The 11560-nt window shown below is 40.0% G+C and overlaps 1 protein-coding gene across 1 annotated transcript; it reads left to right on the forward strand.

The window, feature by feature from the left end:
* The first annotated feature begins 661 nt into the window (after positions 1-661).
* LOC134527133 (actin nucleation-promoting factor WASL-like) lies at positions 662-1564 on the forward strand. The gene has a single exon (XM_063359526.1). It carries the CDS (start codon positions 662-664, stop codon positions 1562-1564), a length of 903 nt encoding a protein of 300 aa, XP_063215596.1.
* Positions 1565-11560: the final 9996 nt, after the last annotated feature.

The following is an 11560-nucleotide window of genomic DNA, read 5'->3' on the forward strand; positions in this document are numbered from 1 at the left end:
TAAATTATTCTCTCTATAAAAAAAGACAATTTACAGGATACCTGCCCGACGAATTCAATGTTGTCGCGCTGCCTAACAGTGAAGTCTTTTTTTTTTTTTTTTTTTTTTTTTCGATGAATGAAATGCATTCAAACCAGGCCTTTTACTATGTTAGTAGTCAAGACAAAGTCTTCGAACTGTCAAACCTAAAGTATCGATAAAATCAATCACAAGCAATTGGACCAACGCAATCATGTTTTACCCCTACTAAAGGACCAAGAATCCCTGATTTTTTTTTTATCAAGACCAAGAGGTTTTGAATTAGTAAATATCCAGAGCTACTAAATGTTTGACTAAGCACATTAAACGAAACGACACATTTTCAAAAAAATAGAAGAAAACACAATACACACACAATGGACAAACAGTACACACACAGTACATGCAATTGACTCACAGTACACACACAGGACATTCAATGGACACACAGAACACACAGGGCACACGCAATAGATACACAGTATACACACAAGTCACACACAAAAACACACAGTACACACAATGAACACACTCTTGTCTTTAAATAATTGTTGAAAAGTCCATATTACTTCTTTCTTATTCCTGTCTTGTCTTCTTATATGTCTCAAAATGCCTATATTCTTCTCAAGCACGAGGCGTGTCAATGGGGAAGGGGAAGGGGGAGGGGAGGACGGAGGAGGGGGCACCCCCCCCCCCTCAAGGCGCCGGAGGGGCGCGGGTCCCGCCGCAGACGGCGGTCACTCGCGCGGCGGCAGGCGCCGGGGCGCCACCTGTTGTCATGCCGGCGCGCTGGGCCTCGTCCGAGCGCCCGCTGTTCGTGCGCACCGTGTGGGCGGACGGCACGCGGCACGCCATCCTCTCGCGCGACGACCCGCTGCGGGCCCCGCCCCCCGCGCCGCCCCCGAGCCGCCCCCGCGCCGCCCGGCCACCGCCCTGCTGCGACTCCCGCCGCCAGCTGGAGCGCTGCCTCGTCAGGCTGCGGCTCGTGCTGCACGCCGCCCGCGCGCAGTCCCCCGCCGCCGAGGACGAGGACGAGGACTTCTCGCCGCCCCCGCCCCCGCCCCCGGAGTCGCCGCCGCCCTTCAGCGCGTCCAGCTCGTCCGCGTCGGAGCAGGAGCAGGAGCAGGAGCAGGAGCAGGAGCAGGAGCAGGGGGGCGAGGGCGACGAGGGGCTGCGGTGGGACGCCGGTCTGCCCCCTCAGGACCTCAACCCGCTGTCGCAGCGCGTGCTGCAGTGGCTGGACCTGGCGGCGAAGAGCGGCGCGCCGCCGCCCCCGCCGCCCCCGCCGCCCCCAGCCCCGGGGCCGGAGGGGCGCGTCGAGAGGCGGGGCGCCGCCCCCGCCAGGACCGCGGCGGCGCTGAGCCACGTGGGCGCGGAGACGGCGCTGCAGGTGGTCGCGAGGGCGGTGCGCGGCCGGAGGCGGCGGCAGGCGGAGGCGCCGCCCCCGGAGGCCTGCGCGTCTCCCCGCCGCCACCAGCTGCACATCTTCATGCCGGTGCTGGCGAGGGACGCGGACAGCGCGTCGGACTGGAGCGGCGATCTGTGATCAGTGATCTGGCAGTCGCTGGCCAGACCTGCTCGGCGCGAGAGCCCGCCACACCGCCACCTGCCCTGTGCAGCCTCACCACTACTTCCGCACTTTTCATTCGGGCTGAGAAAATTGCAATTTACAATACAAAAACTGAAATGTTTCGCCGTAATGTTATTTACTCGGTACTCTAAATTTGTTGAGTAAATGTTTTTATCATATTTGTTTTGTGTGACCAGTTAAAGATACATTAAAATTCTGGTCTAATAACTTCTCATTATTTAATAAAATCTGGAATTATGAAACAAGTCTATAGTTAATTGTTAGTAAATACCGATAAACTTTTTAAGGAAAATAATTTATACCTTCTTGTGCGTGGAATTGTGCGTCGTATGTGTGTGAACTAGAGAGAAAATAATTTTTTAAGCGGCTCATAAAACTTGTAAATTCTTTTAAGTATTACAGAAACTTTTAGTTTTTAATGTAAATAATATTTCGTTGAACAAGTGTATGAATATGCTCAAGCTACTCTGATTTTTGACGTCTCTATCTTTATGTGTTTACATGCATATACCTTGTAGACCCCTACACATATGGCATGTCCATTAGTTTGCTTATTTTTGCGCAAGTATCGGCTGGCATTCCAACTAAAAAGGTTTCCTTTCAAAACATATTCCGGCTATATTACGTGAAATTAGTGCAAATTTCACAAGTTGCACTTCGAAATTTCTTTCGTTCCTTTTCACTCTTCCCCCCTCCTATTTTTTTTTAAAAAAAAGATTGATATCTATTCTTTCTTATTTATATAGAATAAAAAACAAAAATAATATACTTGATTTTAAGGGAATACAATCATGGCAGTGGTATCTTACAACGAAAACTCTGAAGCTAAGCATACTAAAAATATACTCCTTAGCTTTCCTCATTTAGTATCCATACTTATTGGGGAAATGGCGTCCAGCATACAACAGTTTTCAGTGTTTTTGCTTATTTCCCAGGAAAACCATAAAATGTGGCAAAAAAATACAAGAAAATATTTTATACAATTTTGTATTACAAAAATTTTAGCTATCACACTCTGTAATTTCAGTCACAGCAATTAAAAATACGATTTTACTTCTGTTTCAAATTTCAATGAATTCTTCACCACTTGTAACTTAAGTAAGAAAAGTGACATCTACATGAGGAAATACAGTCGTTTGCTATGTTAATGTAGCTAGGCGCATGAGCAGACATGCTGGCCTTATCTCGAAAGTCTAGCGCTACAAGGTGCTGGTTATCAACATATTGACAGTTTGTAATGAAAGAGATACCAATCGAATATTCACTACATGTAGAATGATGTAACACCCATAAGCACGTCGGTATGCCTTCTTGAGCCCCTCGCACGGGTCGACTGAGATCCTGGTGTGCCGGCGGTCCCTCGTTCCCTTGTGCGACTCTGGCGATCCAGGCGGTGATGTGCCAGCAAGTCTGAGATACTCTCACAATGTCGTCCTGTCAGTTGTAATTGGTATCTCATTGGCAACCGTCCAAATATCATTACGATAAACTCAACATCGCTCATGAGGAAGTCTAAATACAAGGTATTTTCTAACATGTCACTTATATGTGCTTTAAGTGATTTGTTACGTTTTGGGTGGAACATTTTACTGTGTAATTGTACATGGAAGTTGCCTTGAATCTTTAGACTCCAATGCCGTTGTAACAATAACTGGCAAAAGTGTTTGTATGAAGTTACATTGCCCTGGTGCACTTACCGCTAATAATAAGCTGTGCTTTTTAAACTGGTGTTCAAACAGCGTAATTTCTCTAATTCAGTTAGATTGAAGCGTGACGATTTCAAAAAACTTGCGAGGATTTTCATTTGATTTCACGGAGAATGTAGGCATTTCTTCAGCCCAATGGCACTGCCACATCCAATACTAAAATAAGCTGTCCGTTCGCCGCCTATTATGGTACGTGTGTTGCGATAGGTGCAGTTAGCTACGGTGAAGATGAGCCGCGATGTTCTGTTAGCAGCGTCGTATGTGAGCGTGCAACGGTAAATTTTATATACAAATTTCTAAATAATTGATTTTACTTTCTACACTCTTAAAATCTGCTGTAGTATTGGTTTCATGTTGGTGTAGAACCATGTGAGTGCGTGAGAACTGAGTTTCCGTGGACTTAGAATATTGTGTAATTTGCTTGTCAGCGGTAAGTTTAGCGGTTTTCTTACACGCTAATTTTTGTTTTATGTGTGTTGTTGAAACGATTCAATCTGAACTTCAACCTGAGAAAATTTTGCTGTGAAAAATCGTGAAAATTAATTATTTGGTCGCGTGTGTCTTGTAACTGTGTCGCGACCTGCTGAGTAATATCAGCGATTCTGGCGTCGACCTTGGCCAAAACTTTCGTCTGCATTTTACTGGTACTTTCAGCAAACTCAGTTTTAACTGAATTAGTTTGGTAAGTGTTTTAATCTGTTCAGACGCTTTGGTTAGTTGATAAATTTCTCCTGATAGGCTTTGCGACAATTTGTCACACATTTTCTTATTCTGTTCAACCGATTCGGTACGTTGTAAGGTTGACGATGCATTAAGTTGCGTAGAAAATGTGTTGGAAACTCGCATGAATCCCTCAATGGCAATTACGTTAATACCTTAGAACTAAATACAGAACTCGGCCGGTTAATTTTCTTTGTGCCGAACGGTATTGCTCAGTGTCTTTGTCAGTGTTTACTTTTCGAATAACATAATTATCGGAATGAATATCCTCGCTGTTCGTGTCACTAGACTCGCCTAATTCGTTACGTTTGATTCCTCCTTGTCTTCCATAGCAAAAGTCTTACGTCTTAGGAAATACGAACCTTCATTGCCGGACATGTTGATTTCCTCGGTGTAGTTACAAATACTCTCTGAGTTCAAAGCAGCACAAAATGGCTACATACTAACCCGACAGCAATAATATTTACATCAAGGCCCCATGTAATATGCTCCAATTGTTCAGTGGTGAAAAAACGATATGTCATTTTTATTGCTTTGCCGGCAATCTGATGACCACAGATATAAAAAAGTATACTCTGTAACAACCTCAATAGATATTTAGTGTCAGCAGATATTATGTATGAAGACGAGATAATCTTTAATTGTGTGGGATGGCAGGCTAGTCTATACTAATAATAAAACTGTTCGACGTAAAAAGTCTATACATTGTATGAAATGAAGGAAAAACTATTGGAAAAGCGTATTGACATTACTAAGAATTCAAGAATATAGTTTTTAAAAAATTTGTCTGTCTATCTGTTTGTCTAATTGTCTGTCTGTTTGTTTATTTGTTCGAGCATCAATCGAAAACTACTTAGATTTTGATGAATTTTTTTTTAGAAAAGTCTTTGGCTAACTTAAAAACAAGGCTCTATATAATAACATAATTTCACACATAAGGGGGTGAAAAAAGGGTAAATTTGTTTTAAGATGATTAATTATATCTCTGAAACCAATCAAACTAAAGTAAATATATTCGGTACCTAATTAACATACAATTTTAAATTTTGCGAAAACAACCCATAAAGGGTGGAAAATTGGTAAATATTGATTAAATATGATTTTAATTAAGCGTAATAAATGATATTGGTTGACAATAATAAACATAAGAATACAACCACATTATTTATTGTGCGAAATTCAACCCCTAAGGGGTGAAAAAGGTTTAAGTATATTTTAAAAATTAATAATGGCATCTCTAAATATAATTATGCGTAATAAATGACATTAGGTACCAATAACAAACATATGAAAAAGACAAACTACAATTTTTATATCTTGCGAAATTCATCTTCTAAGCGATGAAAAAGGAATAAGTATGTTTTTAAGGTTAATTATTATATATTCGAATATAATTAAGAGTAGTAAATTCTTTTGGGTAACGTTAGTAAAAATACGAAAACTACCAACCACAATCCTATATATAGTTACGTTTATCACTAACTGACTCTGCAATGCCAGAGAGATATATAAACCTTAGAGACAAGCGTATCACGAAGCTCAAATATTAGCTTAATCCATAGAGATATGTATAAAATAGAAATTGGAAGAGTAAAAATAGAGTAACATTTGAAATCAGCTACATAAGTGGAACACGCCTTAGTTATTAAATTAAAGTGACGCCTTAGAGTAACTATGCTCATGATTACTAAAAGAGTCTAATATCTCTTAAAGTTAACTACTATAAGAAAATTTGTTCTTCTTAAAAATCTAATTTTGGGATACTGGGAATCTTTTGATGATATTTTGAATTTTGTAGATAGGCCATTTCGAAAATATTTGTTCTTATTTTTGACGTGACAACGTCTAATAAATCGATGAACGCCGGCTGCACGCACGAAAAAGTGTCCCACTACGGATGTCCCACTACGGATGTTCCTGTTTGCTCATTGTACGCATGCGTGGCATCTCTCTTCCACTCGATTGGAACGACCATCGATTTGACTTTTCAATCATATTTTCGTCGTTTGAATTATTAATATTATGTAATTTAACGATCGTCCACCGATTTTCAGCACAATCGGTACGGTTATTTAAAAGTAATGTTGAATATTCAAATACGTTTTGAACCAACAATGGTGTTTCACAGTTACACATAATAATTCAAATTACAACCGGGATCTTTTGCACAATGTTTTAAAAAATATTGTAACACCTTATAAATAAGTTTGGTGTATTTGGGATGCGTATTTGTTATAAAATCGAGTTATTAAAACGAAATAATATTATTCCCCTACCAAAAACAATTTTTTTATTAAGGTATTAATAACATCTGAAACTTTCAGTTATTATATATGGCCTCGTGGTTGAGTGGTCAGCGGTGCTATATTTTAATCTTTAGGTTGTCGGTTCGAATACCGGCAGGTGCGAATTGTTTTTTTGAACTTGTAAAAATAAATACGGCGCACATAACATTTCAAAAGTAATAAATATATTTGAATAATGAATGCAAATAAAAATAAATTTATTAATTAAATTGTACATTTCATTTCACTCCTTTGTATCCATACAAAATAGTGATAATTCAATAAAAAATGATTCAATTTTATTCATAAAAGTATGCAGAGGTAGATTGATTTTATCATACAAAAGATAGAAAAATTGAAAAAAAATTCTTCCTCAAAGAATATAGGCGAGGGTGGGGCACAGTGGAACATGGGGCAGACTGAAACAAACACGATAATTTTGGACAGTTGGCACTAACACATCTGGCGCTCCTAGTGGCAGGTACTGTTGTTGCCTTGTACCTGTGAAACTAGTTTCAACATGGCTGCCATAAAGAGGATACTTCGTTCTTTCTATGTAGCATATTTTTGCAGTAAAAGTAATTTTGCCAATGTTTACATTATTTTGTATTAAAAATAATTGGGAGTGAATTTTTAATATCTTTTAATTTTAGCGGAATCTTCTAAGTACTGTCTACAAAACAAGTAAGTTAAATTTTTATCTTGTGATTTTTTTTCTTTGTCATAACCTAGCTTTCACTTTCATTACCTATGGGGCACACTGAAACATGCTTGGATGGGGTACAGTGAAACGTTTCAGTGTGCCCAATATAATCAGCACTTAGAAATATATTATGCAAGATAAAAAAAATTCCTCTATAAAACTAATTGTTTAGATGAACTAAGCCTTTGCCTTATTGACATTACACAAGCTGAAGATAGTACATTAACTTGAATGATCAGAAACATCGCTATTTTACTCGATGGTAGCTTGAACAGACAAAAATAATTATGCTAAAAGCAGTATGCTACCTTCCATGTTTGTGTAGGAGTGACGATTAATTCCCAACATATATTTTCGTAGGAGTAAAATGGTGCGTCAACGTGTGAGGACCACAAAGATAGGCACATTTTCCGAGGACAATATGCAAGAAGCTGTTCAACTTGTTCGAAATGGAATGAGCTGTAGAAAGGCTGCAGAAATTAAAGGAGTGAAATATCCAACCCTCTTCAGGTATGTTCGTAAATCAAAAATGCATGATTATGAAAAGGGAGCCATGAAGTTCAGGCCCAATTACGAATTTTCAATAGAGCAGGAGAAAACTTTGGGCGAGTACATTTTGAACTGCTGAAAAATGTTTTATGAGCTCTCAGTAGAACAGTACAGACGGTTGGCTTATGAGATGGTGGTTATTAACCAGATTCCCCATCCTCCGAAATTGGATGATATGGAATGAGCTGGAATTGAATGGTTTAGGGGATTCATGGCAAGAAATAGTAGACTTATCATTCGAACTCCAGAAGAGTGCAGTCTATCACGTGCCATTTCTTTTAACAAATCAAATGTAAATATGTTCTATAACAACCTTCATGATGTCTACAGCACTTGTCAAGAGTTTGCAGATGGTACAAGGGTGTTTAATTTAGATGAGACTTGTAGTAGTACCGTCCATAAACCTCCTAAAGTAATTGCTGGAAAAGGACTGAAACAAGTCAGTAAATGTACCAGTGCCGAGAAAGGAACATCTGTGACAACATGCTGCATAATTTCTGCAACAGGGAATACAGTTCCACCAGCAATGATATTTCCTAGGGTTCACTTCAAAGCACACATGATTCAAGAAGCTCCTTCAGGGACGCTAGGGCTGGCAAATAGTTCGGGATGGATGACTGCCGAACTCTTTCTTCGAGTTATGCAGCACTTCATACAGCACACTAAAAGCTCTAAACAAGCTCCAACACTGCTAATCTATAACAACCACGAGAGCCACTTGTCTATTGGAGTTCTAGAGTTAGCAAAGAATAATGGTGTCACAGTGCTCACATTCCCCCTACACTCCACAAACAAATTGCAACCTCTAGATGTGGGGGTTTTCAAAGCATTTAAAAAATATTATGATTTTTGCTGTTGACAACTGGCTAATGCAACACCCTGGCCAAACCACCTCCATCTACAATATTGCTGGTGCAGTGAGTGTAGCTCATCAAAAGGCAATGGCGCCAGCAAATATAACTGCTGCTTTTCGTACAACAGGCATTTTCCCTTACAACAGGGACGTATTTACTGAAGCAGACTTTTCTTGCAGTTTTGTTACTGACCGATCTTATGAAGCACCCCTGGAACAAGACCCACAGCACACAATCGAAGGACAAGGAGCGTCGACTAGTAGGCATGATAAAGAATCACATCTTATCCAAGCAGTTGAACAAGGACAGTCGACTAGTAGGCATGACAATGAATCAAATCCTATCGAAGCAGTTGAAGACCTGTCTGAACCATGCTCTATCAATGCACATGAAGAAGCGTCGTCTGAATCACATCCTATTCAAGAAACGAGGACAACATTTAACTTCAGCCCTGAGCTTGTACGTGGTTATCCTAAAGCTACTAAAAGGAAAAATGAGAAGAAGGGCCGCAAGAAAGGAAAAAGTATTATTGCTACTAGCACACCAGAACTTAAGGCACGGGCACAAACGAAAATAACAAACATTACCAAGCCTAAAATAGTGAAGAGGAAATTATTTGCGTAGGAGAAAAAGGAGGATTCTGAATCTAGCGATGATAGCTGATGATACTGAAGCTATGGTGCTAGTTGATTCAGACAATGAAGAAGAATTTGTAGAGAATATGCTATCATCACTAAACCCAGATGCTTTCGAAGAATTAGAGCGAGATGCAGTAGCAGATGATTATGTTTTAGTGGAATTTGACACTTCAGGAAGAAAGAAGTTCTACATAGGAATCGTTACCAAAGACCAGGACAGTGACAATGAATACGAAGTGAGTTTCTTCAGAGCTAGTTCGAAGAAGGCAAACACATTCATGAAACCACAAGTTGAAGATGTGGTAACAGTGCATCACAGGCAAATAAAGATGCTTCTCCCTGCACCAATTTGTGGTGGTAAAACGAAGCGACAGCAAGGTTATATAAGTTTCGGAATTGATTTTACTTCACTTAATATGGGCAAAGTTAGTAATAAACCATTGTTGTGGACAATTATGAAGATAGTAAATTTATTCACGGTTTATATTAATCATTTTGTTTGTTTTGATTACAAGTGAAGCTCTGTTTTATTAATATTGGTCAGTTATCCTATTTCAAAAACATAGTATTTGTGGACAACATACTGAAATAGTTTAAAGCATCAGCTGGTAAAATGTCGCTGCAAAGAGAGAGTATGTTTCAGTGTGCCCCACAGTGGCGTCTCGTCAGGGCAAGCAAGGCAAGCAGTGCTTGCCCAGGCAGTTTGCCGACAATGTATTTTTTAAATAAATATTTTATTCAGAATAGTATTTTACTTTGGCTTGTGCAGTTAGGTGTACGTATTTTTTACATTATCTTCTTGGGACCCAATACTGTGCGCTGTGCGCTATAAGAAAAGAACTCGTCGACACACAAAACATGCTGTTTTAGAAGCGTTGCTAGGTTTAGAAGCGCTGGTAGGACCGCTTTCAGCAGGAAGGCTGCCGCAGTAGTTTCCTTTCGGAAGGGGGGTGGCATGGTACAAAGGTTCGAGGAGGGGATTGGCTGTAAAAACACGTGGTAGAAGCTACGAAGGTAGCGCTTTCTTGCCGAACTCAAGCGAACATGGCCGAAGCAGACGGTGGAATTCTTCCGCCGACTGCTTCGGCTACGGCAGGTGGCGAGGTCGCGTTTCAGTCGGCGGTCGTCTCTCAGGGCGCGCGCATCTCTCTCGCGGGCTGTTGGCTGGGAGTTCCCTGCGCCCTATTGGGTAACCAAAGGCTGGCAGTGCGTGGGGGATTTGTGGGCGTACGGGAGGCGGCCTAGCAGTGCCAACTGCTACCGACCGCGTCCCGCGGGTGGTGGATACGGGATCCTAGCTCGAGAGTTGCAATCTCGCTGGAGTGACTGTGAATAACCACGTACCAGTTTACAGAGTTTATGATCATGTATGAAGATAGTTTATTTTGTGTTGGTACAAAAAATACCAACATTTAATTTTTACTATTCTAGTACATTTTTATGAGCTTCTTCTCTTTACTTTAAGTACTTGCTTTGCCATGTGTTGTCTGTTTATATATTTTGTACCAGATATCGATGATACTACACTCCCACTTAGTATATAAATAATGTAGAGTAGGTATTTTATTATCAGAATAATGTATGCCAAACATTTTTATTTTTCAAAAATAGTTTATAATTTTAAAAAATGTCAATTTTTCTACCTGTGGAATAGTCAATGTTCAGTTAAGAAAACAACTTAAATAGCACCCTTTTGTACCTTTAAATCCATATTTTCCCGGGGGAGGGCCCCCGGACCCCCCCCCCCCTTCCCCGCCACCGTGTTTTGGGGTGAACGGAGTTGTTGCTTTCCCTCATGTAAACCTCACGTCTCGCCACTGGTGCCCCATGGTGTGTTTCACTGTGCCCCAGGTATGGGGCACAGTGAAACAAACGTGGAAGATAATTTAAATTAAATTTTGGACTATACAAATTGATTTTAAAAATTTTGTACCCATAGAATGTGAAAGAGAAAACTACTCTGTTATGATCTGTATATACATGTTACTTACAGTCTTCAATAAAAAATTCATGTAATGAAAAACATAATTTCTGTTTCACTGTGCCCCACCCTCCCCTAATATTTTTAATGCCTAAATGGTTTGGTTACAAAAACCTATTACGGCTCAGTCTCAGGCCGAATATGATATTTCCTTTTCTTCTGGATCAATCATTTCATCAATGTTTTGTTATGACGTCACGTTAAATTATCGTCCGTAAACCGACTTTACAGATAACCAATATTTATTTAAATACGCTTATAAATTTCAAGTTTATAATTTAATTAAAAATGTGTCAGTATGTTATATACGAGGGCTGTTTTTTTCAACCTCCGAAAGGCTATATAAAAAAAGAAAATTTACGTAAAATAGTAATTCTACCACCAAAAGTACAGTAGGGTCTTACTTATTTTAATACATAAAAAAACTATCGAGGCATTTGTCATATCGTAACACAAGCTTATCTATGCATGTTTCGAAGAAGTTAGCCGCCAGTGAATAGAGATAACAGGACAAG

The sequence above is a fragment of the Bacillus rossius genome, chromosome 1 (genome assembly GCF_032445375.1).
Source record: "Bacillus rossius redtenbacheri isolate Brsri chromosome 1, Brsri_v3, whole genome shotgun sequence".
NCBI classification, from domain to species: Eukaryota; Metazoa; Arthropoda; class Insecta; order Phasmatodea; family Bacillidae; genus Bacillus; species Bacillus rossius.